Consider the following 13,615-nt stretch of genomic DNA (forward strand, 5'->3'; position numbering starts at 1 on the left):
GAATTCAAACATTTCATATATCCCGCTTACGTTCTTCTTTACCATAAGTTGGATACTTCAGACCAAAGAATACAAAAGTATATAAAAGCTCACAAGTCCCCTTTTTTATCTACTTAGATTCATCATATTGTTAGAACATTCGGAAGGACATATAATCAACATTTAATAAAAGTAATTTTATAGAGAACAATGTTCACTGAATCAAGGCTACACTAGAGTGCATGCCTCAGGGCACCTCCGACACCCTAGTTCAACCACGTTTTCTAAACTTATATGCTAATGGGTATACGTACTAATTGCTGTAATCGGCTGCCAAGGCTAATGATTATTGTTCTATCTCGAACGAGATAGAATCAAATTCTTTGATAAATTTGATTCTTATATGAAACTCAAATGGTTAAGGCATCTTCCCGCCTTTCGTTTAAAAAGTTTCCGACTTGAATGACATCTGCGGACACATATGAAACTAATTATTTTCTCGCTAGTGCTCATGTTAGTTCCGACAAAATATAAGCAAATTTTAAATTTATAATATCGAGGTTCCTCCGTGAGAAACTTCGGAGATACTTACGGAGTCCATGTGACTCAAAGTGTTGGCTCTGAGGAAAGTCCCTGGACAATTAGACAGAAAGTGTCGTAGCTTAGCCTGCTATAAGCCTCCGCCGTCTTTTCTTAATTTAAAATGGGAAGCTTCGGCTGATTTATATTAAGATTAGGCGAGAGAGTATTGGTCAAAGCGAAGATGGATGTTTTCATGGCAAAGATGTTTATCTAAGTTGATAATATCTCGCCATAACTCAAGAGGGCTTTCAACGAGGGAACTTCAATTTTTTTTAACATTATTTTGTTTTTTAAATATATACATTTTTGTGTTTTATAAATATATATTTCTCAATGAGTTAAAAATATTAAGAAAAATTAAAATGCTCATTTATTATAAATTTCAAATTCAAGCTTTATATAATAACTTATCTCTTATAATTTATATATAACATCGTTATTTCCTAAAACTAATAGATAGCTTTAGTGTATAATAAAATTCTCTTTATATGCTTTCCGAAAGACGTTTAGTTATTACGGGTAAAACCTAGGATTTCAATGTATGTATGAGAACTTGTGAAGGATCGAAGGTTATTAAGGATCATGTTAAAATTTGGAAAGCTTGTAATAATTAAAAAAAGTAAAAAGTTCTGAATCCTGTAAAAGGATTCAGAAAGAAAAATACTTTATTCTTTGATAGTATTGTACCATTATCACGTTAAGTACCTACTATCGCCCACTGGTGGTCTCGGTAGTAACTGAGTTGAATCTGGGTAGATAAAAAGGGGACCTGTAAGCTTTTTTATACTTTTGTATTTTTTGCTTTAGATTACTAGCGCCATTTTTTCTTTCATTCAAATTTTGTTATTTTTAAAGAGAAAATCTACCTGTCATTCTTCGTTCGATAAATTTATTATTTATATGTAAATAAAATTATATTAAAGACTGATATTGCTATTAAAAAGAAATTTGAAGTAATTGAAGTAATTATTACAATAATATCGACATAAAACAGATTTCGTAATATAAGTTATTATTTCTTAGAAAAGATATAAAAATTAGAAACTATTTATATATTATATTAAAGTTATATTATTAACCCTTTGTACACTTTTGCGCTTTTTCGCTTGGCAAAGCAGCAACTCGAGTCGATATTACGTATATAAAATACTTTTATATTTATATTCCATGTACGAAATAACAGGTCATTCAGTCAATGCATGTAAACGACGTATTTAAGATTAAAGATTGGCAATTGTTTTACACATTTATTGTTGAAAATATTCATGAAGTGGTATTTCCCAAATAAAACCTAAATAAATATCGTTATTATTCGAATTATGGTGTTAAAAGGAGTGGTGACCAATAGTAGCTTTTCGAGTACAAAGGGTTAAATTATATATATATATAAAAATAAGCGTATTTTAGCTTATTTAGCTAAGTAAATAATTTTGTAATTCTCCTTTTTATTATATTGGATTTTAATCACCATATATAAAAATATATATATATATATTTTTTAAAATGCGAAAAAGAAAATGACACACGATTATTTGAAGGGTGTGAACGACCTTATCGTAACGCAGCGGGTTCTGATGTACGAACGATGTAAGTACTTAACCCCAGTCCTTTTTCTATGATTTACCTCAAACTCTTATCGACTCTACTCCTTTTTTCACGGTTTCTTGTTATCGATTCGATCGCTTTTAATTCACCTTTTTGTTGTTTCTTTTCTTTTTTTTTTAATAAAAATATTTCTTTAAGTTAAACATATGTCGCGCAATTATAATACACCGATAAATATAATACTCGTTCATAGACATATAACAATACGTAATATATAATATTTCGACGTGTTATATATATATTTATAATTTATGCAACACGAACGATCAATCTTTCTCTTATTGCATTGCAGTATAAAAAAATTTGCATTTCTCAGCCTTGAGAATGTTCTACCTAGCAGAAACTAAACATATCGAGGATTTTGAACGAAGATGAAATTGCAAGGAAGAGCAACGAGGGATGATATTTTGTATTATTCGATGTTTCTTGTATGCATCTTAAGGTGAACCGCAAGTGAACCTTAAGCTTGTGTTAGGATAAAATTCTCCTTCAAATGCAAATCATAAAATACGCATTTCACTGTAAGGAAATGTGTATATATACTATACGTTGTTTAACGGTCATGCGTTCTAATGTTTACTCTCCTGTTTCTCCTATTTTCATTGGAGAGGGGATTATATTTGAAGAGCAAGCGCGCACCGATTTCATCCTCAAACACTCTTACTCCTTGGCATCCTTCGCGCACGGAGAATTCTACAATCCTTTACTTAATCTTTCTAATTCCAATTATGCGATATACGATCTCGAGTAATCATTTTTAAACAGATTAAGAAAAAATAAAGAATACAAAAGGAACGTTACGCGGAAGAAGAAGTTTATCCAAATTTCAAAATGAAGGTATGTACACTTACGTTTTATTTATTTATTTCTTTTTTTGCTTTAAATTAATTTTCCTTTCAATAATTTTGAACCTTTTTATAACTAGAACGTAACATATATTAAATTTAAATTTAATTTATAGTATACGAGACTATTTTTTATAATTTTATGTAACTTCGGTTTAAATTTTTTTGAGCAGCCCCTCCCTGCATCTGGTTTTTCAATTTAATGTTCTGTAACGAAAATCTGTGTTTTTTTTTTAATTCTTCGAACTAGTTTTTTACTTGTAGTGTTAACTTTTATGACTGTTACACCTGTTGATGCTCTTCTCTTTCTACTTTAAACAGTGCTATTTATGAATTGTCCAAGTTTATGAAGATATATTGTATTAAAACTGTCTTATACAAATATTTTCTCCTAGAAAGAATTTTTATTCAATTTTTCCAACGTTTTATAAAAGAGTTAACTGTAATTGTTTACAAGATATTGTTTTTATTACAATTTAAGTTATGCAACACGTGAGGGGGCGTTCTAACGAAATGTGGGCAGTCAAATTTTTTTAAATTCTTTGTATCGATATATTTATTATAGGATGACATAAAGGATATAATAATCTCTTTTGAAAAAATGCTATAAGATCAAAAATGAATCACTTTTGAATATTTTCTTCGCTATTTTTATAATCTCGTATTGAATATATTTCACTTTTACCAAAGTCTTTGAAGACAAATATATTTTTATGTTAAATATTCTTTTTATAAAAACGATTATATTGATTATTATTTTACTTAATATTTGTATATTAATATCGATATACTTAATTGATCTTTTCCACTGATGCGTTTTTAATGACGTGTCAAAATGAAGGACGACAGTCTTCTTTTCGCTTTAATAACTTTTGTTCTTTCTATTTTATTTTGTACAAAATAATTATGTCAAGAATTGTTTGTGTTATAAATCTAAATACTAATACGAACATTGATGAACAAAAGGGATAAAATAAACAACAAAATAATAGCACGAAATGCGTCTTGCAAATTATCAAATTGCAAATTTCATAAATTTAATTATTAATTACTACTCATTTTTCGATAAATTATTTATCTTCAAATTTTGACAACAACAAATTATTATGCGAGTGTATTTGTTTGTGTATATAATATTCCAGTAATATGTAAATTTAATTAATTCATAGATACTCACTCCTTTTTGATAAAATGTGAAGCATTACCTTTAATCTCTAATTAAACAAAGCACAGAATTGATTATGTAATGGTTAACATTTCCACTTTATTTAAGTTACGCAACAATAGGAATTATTTGCGACTATAGGATTATAACATTTAAAGTATTTTCTATACCTTTTATCAATTATTTTTTATTTGCTTTTCTCATTCTAATTCTCTCTTTGAAAAACACAATTGATTTTTTAATTTATTTTGATCGTTAACATTTATATTTTTATTTTTTAAATACTTGGAGTACATTATCTTTATACCACCGATTGATTATATTTTCAAAGAATTGTTAATTGTAAAATTATTTTTTTTTTCTACATTTATTTCAATATTACAAATCTAATTTTTTTAGGTAATTGGCTACCTTTTGTACATACTACCATTGATATTTTTAATAAAGATAGGAAATATAGAAGGAACAGAAAATGAGGTAAATTGTTAGGTATTCAAATTCCAAATTTTACTTCCTGTATTTGTAAAAAATTTTTCTGATCGATTTCAGCGCGATATTTCGAAATCATTTACAACTGATAAAACGTATAAAATGAAGAGACCATTTTGCAATGCGTTTAGTGGTAAGAATACTTTTGTTAATAAAATAAAGATTAATGTAATCCTTTAATATTTTTTTTATGATAAACAAAATGCACCAATAAATATAATAATCTGTTTCTAACATTTTTTATAGGATGTGGAAAGAAAAGAAGTTACTATGGAAATTCGATTTATTCTCCGTATTTCGATTCAAAGAAAGGAATTGGAATTCGTCTTCCAATACCAATTTACAAAGCTCTAATAAATGCAGCTTCAAAAGAAATTCGAACCGTAGTTTCAAGAGGTTCTAATGATTACGAGTTTCCAGAAATAACACAAGACTTTTTAGTTCTTCCTGATCGAGAATTGACATTACAAGAAGTTAACTGACTGATAGAAATTAGTATAAGTATTATATATCTGTAGATTTATAAAATGAACAATCGAGAGCCAAAGAAAAATATTAAGAGAGAGTCATTTCAAAATATTAAATAATATTTATAAATAAATGTATCAATAACATTAAATAGCCAAATTTGTATTTTATATTATTTTGATATTATATCAATTTTAAAGAAAAAAAGGTTTCTTCTCAACAGCTTACAATATAAATGGCTGAATTTTTTTAATAATGATTTTTATGAAATGAATATAATTAAAAATGTTATCTCTATACCGATGATATAATTAATTATGCTTTTATACATAATAACGTATTTACCATAAAAAGATGTGTTATATCTGTGAACAACAATTATAATAAACGAATTTCATGTTGTAAAACAAATGACATCGGATTTATCTTCTATCGAAATCGTACAAATGATGTCGAAAAAGATTGGTAATAATTATAAATAAATAACAAGTTTTACCAATATGCTATCATTCCAAATATATCGATATTGACTTGTAGCGGTAGAAAAAGGCAAGTGTAATTTAGAAAGTATAATATATCGTGGGATACTTAATCCAACGCATTCTGGATTATCCGATTCACCGATCGGCGTAGGTCGTTTCCAAAAATTTTCCGTACAAAGTGCACTTGGATCCCAAATTCGAGATGGTCTATCCTCTTGCCATTCTCCTAATGACTGATCTAAAATCTTCAATAAATATATTACACTTAAAATATCAAATCCATTAATTGTAAGTGTGAAAGTTTGAATTTATTCACACACAAACATTCGTACCGATAATTGGATTTTATAAAAAAATGGCCATTTTATGAAGGAATCATAAATACCACGGGTTAAACTAACGCTTATAAAAATTGTACCATCTGGAAAATATTTCGGTACAATTTTTAAATACATCGCGTAACCAGGTTGACCTACGTAAAATGTTGAACTACGTTCGGAACGTGTTCTGTCCCATTTCGAAAGTTTTTCGTTGAAATCTCTTACTTCCCAATAATACGTAAAGACGCTCGAGGATTCTGTAAAAAGTCAAACATTTATTTAGAAATATTTTATATAAAAATAATAGCTCTCGAAAAAAAATTTTGTAATAAAAAATAAGTAAATATTCACTCTTTCGTGACTGACCATTCGCTGTGATCGTATTATTAAATTCGTTAATCTCGTATTGCCTTGAAGAAAGTTTATGATTGTTACGAAAAAATCTGTTATCCGATTTAAAGTTTAATTCGTTATTTCGAGGAATCGTATGATCATTCATTTTCGAAAAAGTATCACGTTCTTCCATCAACGTACGAAGAAGTACTTTTATCTCTTGCAATTCTTCGGACAAATGTTTCTCTAATTTCTTGAATCTCTCTTCTATATTTTCTGAAAAAAAAAAAAAAAAAAAAAAAAAAAATCGTTTTTATAGAATTAGTTGTATAAAAAATATAAACCCTGTAATAAAACTATAAATTAAATTATAATGGGATTCAATCTTACTCGCGTTACAGGCTCCTGTGAGAACTTTCGTTACGGTTGCACGTGCGTTTGCGACTAATTCTTCCGTCGAAATTTTACAAACTGCATATTGCGTTTCGATGATATTATCATCCTCAGTTAAATGGTTTTCGATATCAACTGCAAATACACGTGTAATATTTTTAATCATAAATTATGAATTATAATATACTTTTTTTTTGTATTGTTTTAAATTTTATCATATTTACCATTTGTTGAAACTGGTTCGATTGCACTCGCGAAAGTTGAATGAAATATTAAAAAATAAATAAATAATATAGAATATTTTACAATTACTGACATTACGAATGGTTCAACGTTGTGGAATCATTTAACTCTAATAGAATTTCTAGCTTTCTAAGATGATTATGATGCTTAAGTCCACAGAAATAGATTTCATCGAATTTACTCGCTTGCGTAAAAATGGCGCGAGCGCGGGAAATCATTTTTCTTTTTTTTTCTTTTTTTATTAACACGATTTCACTTAAAAAAATTACGGATTTTTATATATAAATTAAAAGAATAATTTAAAGATTTTTAAGATTATTTAAACGTATTGTATCGAATTCATTCATATTTTACTCTTAACTTCAGAATAACGTGTATAATCTTAGCGCGTCATCGTGATTTGTAACTCCATATAAGTATTCTTGTTTTACCGAAATTTTGACATAAAGTATATTTTAAAAGATGAGTGAAAATGTGCAAGGAACGTTTATTTCTCAAAAGATATCAAAGATAAGATGGAAACGGGAAGAATTTGCAGAAATGAAAAGTTTTTTAACCGGCAGTTGGGATGATCCGGTATGCGTGGTTAACACATAACCTAAATTTTTGTATCATTGAATGATTTTATAATTAAAATAAATAATAAATCATTAATAACGTTTTATTTTAATATTTAGGTAAACAAAATAACGCATTGGTCTCTTACAACAAATGATGATGATGAAACATATCCAGTTGTTGTATCTGAATATTCATTCCTTGGTGATGTCACAGAAATAAAGGTATTTTAATATTAAATATACAATAAACATTGCTTTATATCTAAATTGATATTTATATTTATTTTGTAGTTCATAAACAGTAGCTTTTTTGTGGCATCATCATCTTTGGGCTCGATCAGGCTATTGCAAATTCAAGAGAACCCGGTTCCTCAATTTAAAGAACACATGGCATGGGAATTTATACATAGTTTTAAGTAAGTTTACGTTACAAAGTATATTACTTGATATGAATTCATTCCTATGATTTATTTTTATTTATATAGAACATTAGATTACGCTCCATGCACTGCACTTTCTAATTTCGAACAAGATATAGTTTCTGTGGGGGAAGATGGTAGAATAAACCTTCTAACAACTACGCAAAAGAAACCGGTTAGAGTAATTGGTAAATATTAATTGTTATACGAAGTATATATACATTTGCAAAAATTTTAGTTCCCTATCGTCAAACTTTATTTGTTTCTAGAGAATGGAGATAGTTGTTCAATTTATTGCGTTGACTTTCTACGACATAGTGAAATACTGACAGGCAATATGCGAGGACACATGAAAGTTTGGGATTTAAGAAACGATCAAGATATACCTGCAACTACCTTTATGCTTTCGGATGAGACTACAGTATCGCATACATTTGATATTTTAATTTTAATTATAGTTAATATAGTCCTTAAAATATCCAATAATTAAATAAAATATTTTTCAGACCGAAGCTATGAGTATTGCACATCATCCCACACAGAGGCAGATAATAGTTGCAGGTGGTGGCGATGGTAGTTTAACTGTATGGGATTTAAGACATCATACTTATCCCATATCACAGCTTAATGCTCATGCAAGAGCAGTGAGACGAATAATGTTTCATCCAGATAGGCCAGAAAATGTATTTACATGTTCCAACAGCGGTGAATTATGGCATTGGAACAATTCACAGCAATCCAAACTTAGATTAGGTCATTTTAGAGACATTTCGCTACCAATACATTTTCTCATATATGTATATATATGTCATATTTATGTAGTAATTTTCATTTTAGATTCAACGGATACTCATTGGTTAAATACAATAGGAACAAATAGTAATATCAATGTTACATCGCTTTGTTGCGTTATGCATAAGCCAATAAACAGTATTGACATTGATAAATCCAGTTTATTATTTGGATGTGATAACGAAGCTATGTATATTGTTAAAAATGTAGCTATATAACAATTTAATAGAATAAATATTCATTTTCATATTGTATCAAACTATTAATAATTACATCATATATATACACGTATTGTTATACACAAAAACATATGTTTTTTTATTTGTATGATGTTATAGAGCTTAATTTTATCAAAGTTTTTCAATTAAACCGCCAGAGAGAGCTAGTAGTAGTGATAACGATTCGAGCGCATCTGTCTTTACACCATGAAACGTCGAAATTTGTAAAAATATGTAAATAATGTTGATCCAAAATAAGAACATATTTCTTATTATTTAATTTTACATTAGATTTTAATAAACTAATGAAATCTTAACAGTTTTATGCTTGAATGTATTAATGACATGTGCAACTCTAGATATTTTGATTATTCGTCTTTGTAGCAACAAATTTCTTCAATTCAGTCATCCAATCATAATAAATATATTAACTACATCATCGGTTGTCCAACTATAAAAAAATCCCGGTATGCATTAACTCAGATAAGAAAAATTAATATTATAAAAAAAATTAAAATATGTAACGTTGTGAACTCTAATTAAGTATAATAATGGGTCAATACAAATTAATTGTCCTATTAATATCATTGACGTTTGACGTGTGATACAAATTAAGGTTAAATCTAAATGAGTAATAATTTGTACACGTAAGTCATATGAATTATCTAATAGCAAATAATGAACATAATGTCGTATATATTTCATTTTCAGTAGTTTATTTAAAAGTATTATTTATTTCAATATGATATTTGACAATAACTAATAAAATACACTTATGCAAAATTTAGACATGATAAATATCACATATATATCAATTAAAAATTAATCATTACATGCAGTTTTAATCTTTAGAAATATTATGTTAATATACTATAATTTATTGATACTAATCAGACATGTTCATTAATAAAAAAAACATGGTTGGAAAGTAATCTAATTAAAATAAAATTTAGTTAAATGTTAACGGACATATTTTAGTTCTACTTCAAAAATTATGTTACTGTTGGGCGGAACACTAGGAAAGAAACCTTTTTTGCCGTATCCCAAGCTTGGAGGTACAAAAATTCGTCTCTTTCCGCCAACTCTCATGCCTTCTACACCCATGTTCAATCCTTCGACTACCTCATCTTTTCCAACTGTAAATTGAAAACCTTTTCCACTTCTTTCTTCAATATATTGAACGCCGTTCTTTAATCGACCAACATAGTAAACTGAAACTATCTTTCCCTCTTTTGCGATAGCTCCAGTCCCTTTCTTTATGTCTATTATTTTAACAAATGCCGATTTCTTTTTATGCTTTTTTATTTGAACATTTTTTTTCGCTAATGTTTCCTTATGTTGCTTTTTACCTTGCTTTTTAGTTTCTACTACTGTATCTTTACTTTTTTTGAGTTTTTTACGAGGATTATATTCGAAGCTATTATCGCCCTTTACTCTTTTTGCTTTATTCTCAAAATCATCAGTAGTTTTCTTAGATGACTTCAATTTATCATAATCATCATCTTCATCATTGCAATCTTCATCTTCATCCTCATTATTACTATCATCTTTGTTATCACAATCATCGTCTTCATCATCATCATCATCATCATCATTATCATCATCATCATCATCATCATCATCATCATCATCATCATCATCATCATCATCATCATCATCTTCATCTTCATTATCCTCATCATCTTTATCATCCTCATCATCATTTTCATCATCATCATCATCATCTTTCTCTTCTTCTTCCTCTCCTTCATATTGTTCTTTTTCTTCTTCGTCGTATCCTTCTTCTTCTTCTACTTCTTCTTCTTCCTGTTCCTCTTCTTCATCTGTAGTTTCCTTCGAATCTGAATCTGAATTGTTAGTACCTTTATTCTTGCTGGGTTCTGGTATTTCAACATCATCATTTTCGCATTTTATTCGTTTTATTTTCCAAGCTTTAGGAGAAAATCTAGCCTTTCTTTTAAGCTGTTTATCATCTTCTAATGAATATTTATTTTTTCCTTCTTCTTCATTTCCTTTTTTTTCGTCTTCTTCTTTTTCGTCTTCTTCTTTTTCATCTTCTTCTTTTTCATTTTCTTCTTTTCTATTTTCTTCTTTTTCATTTTCTTCTTTTTTATTTTCTTCTTTTTCATTTTCTTCTTTTTCATTTTCTTTTTCTATTGCTATTATTTTTTCTGTTTCTTTGTCTTTTTTCTGTTTTTTTTCTTCGTATGGTTTGTTGAAATATCCAGTTAAGTGTACATTATTTTTACCAGAACAAAAGAAAGATACTTTAGATCCTTTTTTAAAATTCAAGTTAAGCTGTGATTGACAATGAAATCCTTTTGTCAAAGTACATATTAAATAATTAACACCTTCTAGAGATGTCATCACATTTACTGTCTGATAATCATCAATTACAGAATGTAAAACTGCCATAGATATATGGAACGACATATCAACATCTAAAATATATTTCTTATTTGGTTGCAATATTAAGCCCCAAAACATTATACAACTTTTGGATTAATTATAAATAATAGATATGTTAATATAAAATATTCGTTTATCTGACTTTTTAAAATAATACAACCGATTACGTTTACAATAGAAACACGTCTAACGTTCTCTTGATTCAAATGATTTTACTTCCTTCAATTTATTTTTTGTTTGTTTATTTGTTTCCCTTTAGAGAATCAATGTCCCTCTGAGAACTATTTAATAGAAAACGTCCTGAGAGAGCAGCGCTTGTAAACAAATTATGTTACATAACCTATATTATTATTCTATATTCTTGTCTGTAGTATAATAAAATAAAAATAATATTTTAAATAATAACACTATAAAAAATTAATGGTTAACAATTTAATATATTTTTTCAGAAGCGAAAGACAAAAAGTCAAGATTATAATTAAGAGTCAAAATGAAATTTTCAACTTCTCCTCCTACAAGTCGTTGTACATCTCCAATTTTAGTAGACGTAGGATCATCGTTACCAACACCAGTTACATATAGGTATGGACATCGATTTATTTATTATTTCCATTAAAATAGTTAATGTTTATTATTATATTATACAGGCATAATTGTATTAGTGCTGCTACCAAATGTTACAAATACTTGAGGAAGTTATTAAAATTCGAACAAATGGATTTTGAGTTTGCTTTATGGCAAATGATTTTTTTATTTACAGCCCCACAAAAAGTTTATAGAAATTTTCAAAGTAGAAAACGTAAGTGTTTTCATATTAAATCTATTAAAAATAATAATTATCGTTTTCTTTTATTAATTAAAATTATGTATTTTCAGAAACTAAGTCACAATTTGCAAGAGATGATCCAGCATTTTTAGTATTATTAACATGTTGGCTTTGCGTGTCAGCAGTTGGAATTGCCATAGTTTTGGGATTAGGTTTTCTCCAATTTCTAAGGCTTTTACTTTATATGATTTTTGTTGATTACATTGGTGTTGGCTTATTAGTAGCTACTGTTTTTTGGTAGGTTTTATTTAAATTCATATATTAAGTCTAAGTATCAGCATTCTCTCTCTCTATTTATAATAAAATATATTTTTATTATATATATATAGGTTTGTAACTAATCGGTATTTAAGAATTGATAGAAGTCAGGATGTCGAATGGGGATATGCATTTGATATTCACTTGAATGCTTTTTTTCCACCTTTAATAATACTTCACATATTACAACTTTTTATATATAATGGTAAGACAGTCTGAATTTATATGTTGTAATTGAAAGCAAGAATAATTTCATTATATGTGTTACATTAAAAACAATAAAACAATTTTGTAGGCCTCGTAAATTCAAATGTTTTTGGTGCACGATTCGTTGGTAATACGCTTTGGTTTATATCCGTTATATATTACGTATACATTACTTTTTTGGGCTATACAAGTAAGTAATACAGTATTTATAAGTTCATTGTTTAAATATTTCATATAAGTATAATATTAAAGATATTTCTTTTTTTTTTTTTAGGTGTTGAAATACTTCACAAGACACACATCATTTTTTCCGCTCTACCAATAATGTTATTAATATATATAATTACATTATGTTCTGGAATCAATATCAGTCGCCTGATTATGGATTTTTATCACTATAGAGTTAATTAAATATATTATAAATATAAAACGATTTATTGTGAACATTTTTGAAAATATTTAAATGTAGCACATACATTTTTTTTTAATTTATATTATATTAATATACACAGAAAAAAGAAAAATATTATATACGTACAATAGGAGTAGAATCCTTAATGGTAAAAGAATGATTTGTATATAATAATATTTGTGAATATTGTTTTGTATATTTTCCCATACGAGTTAGTATTTTTTACTGCTTAAAAAATAATCTAAAGAAATTTAATTATTTTTGTCTTAATTTATTGATTAGATACATATATCACTTACATAACTTGAATATCATTTACGTTTTAACCCTAAATAATAAAAAATGATTTAAATTTCGCGCCAATGTGGAGCACGAGATTGCAGCGCATGAGTTTGTACGATTTGGCATCACGGTAGGCCGCAAGGGATGACCTAACTAAGTGGTATAATAGTGAGCTGTACTATATAATGACAACCGCTGTAAAATGACAGTTGACAACGTAAATAGGTTACCATTATATTTAACATTGAAAAATAGTCCACGTGATGTTGAAGTCGTTAATATTCAATTTCCAAAATTCAACAGTTTCATTGTGCAATAACAATTTTGA

General features: G+C 27.6%; 5 protein-coding genes across 8 annotated transcripts; 3 read left to right on the forward strand and 2 right to left on the reverse strand.

Moving 5' to 3' along the window:
• Positions 1 to 2,743: 2,743 nt before the first annotated feature.
• On the forward strand, positions 2,744 to 5,212 carry LOC122519635. Its single transcript, XM_043639222.1, has 4 exons — positions 2,744 to 3,003; positions 4,576 to 4,653; positions 4,726 to 4,798; positions 4,912 to 5,212. Exons 1-4 carry the CDS (start codon positions 2,998 to 3,000, stop codon positions 5,145 to 5,147), a joined length of 393 nt encoding a protein of 130 aa, XP_043495157.1. The 5' UTR covers positions 2,744 to 2,997; the 3' UTR covers positions 5,148 to 5,212.
• Positions 5,213 to 5,286: 74 nt separating this feature from the next.
• LOC122519637 (TNF receptor-associated factor 6-like) lies at positions 5,287 to 6,994 on the reverse strand. Its single transcript, XM_043639227.1, has 5 exons — positions 6,886 to 6,994; positions 6,659 to 6,796; positions 6,302 to 6,544; positions 5,948 to 6,192; positions 5,287 to 5,860 (listed from the first exon to the last, which is right to left on the reverse strand). The coding sequence occupies exons 1-5, from the start codon at positions 6,977 to 6,979 to the stop codon at positions 5,606 to 5,608; spliced, it is 975 nt and encodes a 324-aa protein (XP_043495162.1). The 5' UTR covers positions 6,980 to 6,994; the 3' UTR covers positions 5,287 to 5,605.
• A 248-nt stretch (positions 6,995 to 7,242) lies between these two features.
• LOC122519636 (nucleoporin Nup43) lies at positions 7,243 to 9,360 on the forward strand. Of its 3 annotated transcripts, XM_043639226.1 has the most exons (8): positions 7,243 to 7,480; positions 7,582 to 7,686; positions 7,756 to 7,880; positions 7,950 to 8,071; positions 8,153 to 8,304; positions 8,390 to 8,636; positions 8,721 to 8,881; positions 9,014 to 9,360. In XM_043639226.1, exons 1-8 carry the CDS (start codon positions 7,367 to 7,369, stop codon positions 9,041 to 9,043), a joined length of 1,056 nt encoding a protein of 351 aa, XP_043495161.1. In that variant the 5' UTR covers positions 7,243 to 7,366; the 3' UTR covers positions 9,044 to 9,360. The 3 variants fall into 3 exon arrangements, with proteins under 3 accessions (XP_043495161.1, XP_043495159.1, XP_043495160.1); XM_043639224.1 differs by having other exon boundaries at positions 7,348 to 7,480; positions 8,390 to 8,881; XM_043639225.1 differs by lacking the exon at positions 9,014 to 9,360 and having other exon boundaries at positions 7,348 to 7,480; positions 8,390 to 8,934.
• Positions 9,071 to 13,260, forward strand: LOC122519638 (protein unc-50 homolog). 2 transcript variants are annotated; one of them, XM_043639229.1, is made up of 7 exons: positions 9,071 to 9,360; positions 11,752 to 11,884; positions 11,950 to 12,101; positions 12,179 to 12,365; positions 12,458 to 12,591; positions 12,682 to 12,783; positions 12,868 to 13,260. In XM_043639229.1, the coding sequence occupies exons 2-7, from the start codon at positions 11,793 to 11,795 to the stop codon at positions 13,002 to 13,004; spliced, it is 804 nt and encodes a 267-aa protein (XP_043495164.1). In that variant the 5' UTR covers positions 9,071 to 9,360; positions 11,752 to 11,792; the 3' UTR covers positions 13,005 to 13,260. The 2 variants fall into 2 exon arrangements, with proteins under 2 accessions (XP_043495164.1, XP_043495165.1); XM_043639230.1 differs by lacking the exon at positions 9,071 to 9,360 and adding an exon at positions 9,408 to 9,540.
• LOC122519413 (46 kDa FK506-binding nuclear protein-like) lies at positions 9,854 to 11,380 on the reverse strand. The gene is made up of 3 exons (XM_043638820.1): positions 11,245 to 11,380; positions 10,243 to 10,440; positions 9,854 to 10,155 (listed from the first exon to the last, which is right to left on the reverse strand). The coding sequence occupies exons 1-3, from the start codon at positions 11,378 to 11,380 to the stop codon at positions 9,854 to 9,856; spliced, it is 636 nt and encodes a 211-aa protein (XP_043494755.1).
• Positions 13,261 to 13,615: the final 355 nt, after the last annotated feature.

This window comes from Polistes fuscatus, unplaced genomic scaffold (genome assembly GCF_010416935.1).
Source record: "Polistes fuscatus isolate 324 unplaced genomic scaffold, CU_Pfus_HIC Scaffold3, whole genome shotgun sequence".
NCBI lineage: Eukaryota > Metazoa > Arthropoda > Insecta > Hymenoptera > Vespidae > Polistes > Polistes fuscatus.

Excerpts from the sequence above, each read along its gene's own strand:
- LOC122519638 (XM_043639229.1), top strand. The coding sequence starts at position 11,793 with ATGAAATTTTCAACTTCTCCTCCTACAAGTCGTTGTACATCTCCAATT. Across the intron at positions 12,102-12,178 it reads AAATTTTCAAAGTAGAAAAC|AAACTAAGTCACAATTTGCA; the intron begins GTAAGTGTTTTC and ends ATGTATTTTCAG. Across the intron at positions 12,366-12,457 it reads TTAGTAGCTACTGTTTTTTG|GTTTGTAACTAATCGGTATT; the intron begins GTAGGTTTTATT and ends ATATATATATAG.
- LOC122519636 (XM_043639224.1), top strand. The coding sequence starts at position 7,367 with ATGAGTGAAAATGTGCAAGGAACGTTTATTTCTCAAAAGATATCAAAG. Across the intron at positions 7,687-7,755 it reads GTGATGTCACAGAAATAAAG|TTCATAAACAGTAGCTTTTT; the intron begins GTATTTTAATAT and ends TTTATTTTGTAG. Across the intron at positions 8,882-9,013 it reads CTATGTATATTGTTAAAAAT|AGCTTAATTTTATCAAAGTT; the intron begins GTAGCTATATAA and ends ATGATGTTATAG.
- LOC122519637 (XM_043639227.1), bottom strand. The coding sequence starts at position 6,979 with ATGTCAGTAATTGTAAAATATTCTATATTATTTATTTATTTTTTAATA. Across the intron at positions 6,797-6,885 it reads CGAACCAGTTTCAACAAATG|TTGATATCGAAAACCATTTA; the intron begins GTAAATATGATA and ends GTGTATTTGCAG. Across the intron at positions 6,193-6,301 it reads TAATACGATCACAGCGAATG|AATCCTCGAGCGTCTTTACG; the intron begins GTCAGTCACGAA and ends GACTTTTTACAG.
- LOC122519635 (XM_043639222.1), top strand. Across the intron at positions 4,654-4,725 it reads TAGAAGGAACAGAAAATGAG|CGCGATATTTCGAAATCATT; the intron begins GTAAATTGTTAG and ends GATCGATTTCAG. Across the intron at positions 4,799-4,911 it reads ATTTTGCAATGCGTTTAGTG|GATGTGGAAAGAAAAGAAGT; the intron begins GTAAGAATACTT and ends CATTTTTTATAG.
- LOC122519413 (XM_043638820.1), bottom strand. The coding sequence starts at position 11,380 with ATGTTTTGGGGCTTAATATTGCAACCAAATAAGAAATATATTTTAGAT. Across the intron at positions 10,441-11,244 it reads TGTGATGACATCTCTAGAAG|ATGATAGTAATAATGAGGAT; the intron begins GTGTTAATTATT and ends GTGATAACAAAG. Across the intron at positions 10,156-10,242 it reads AGTAGAAACTAAAAAGCAAG|ACATAAAGAAAGGGACTGGA; the intron begins GTAAAAAGCAAC and ends TTAAAATAATAG.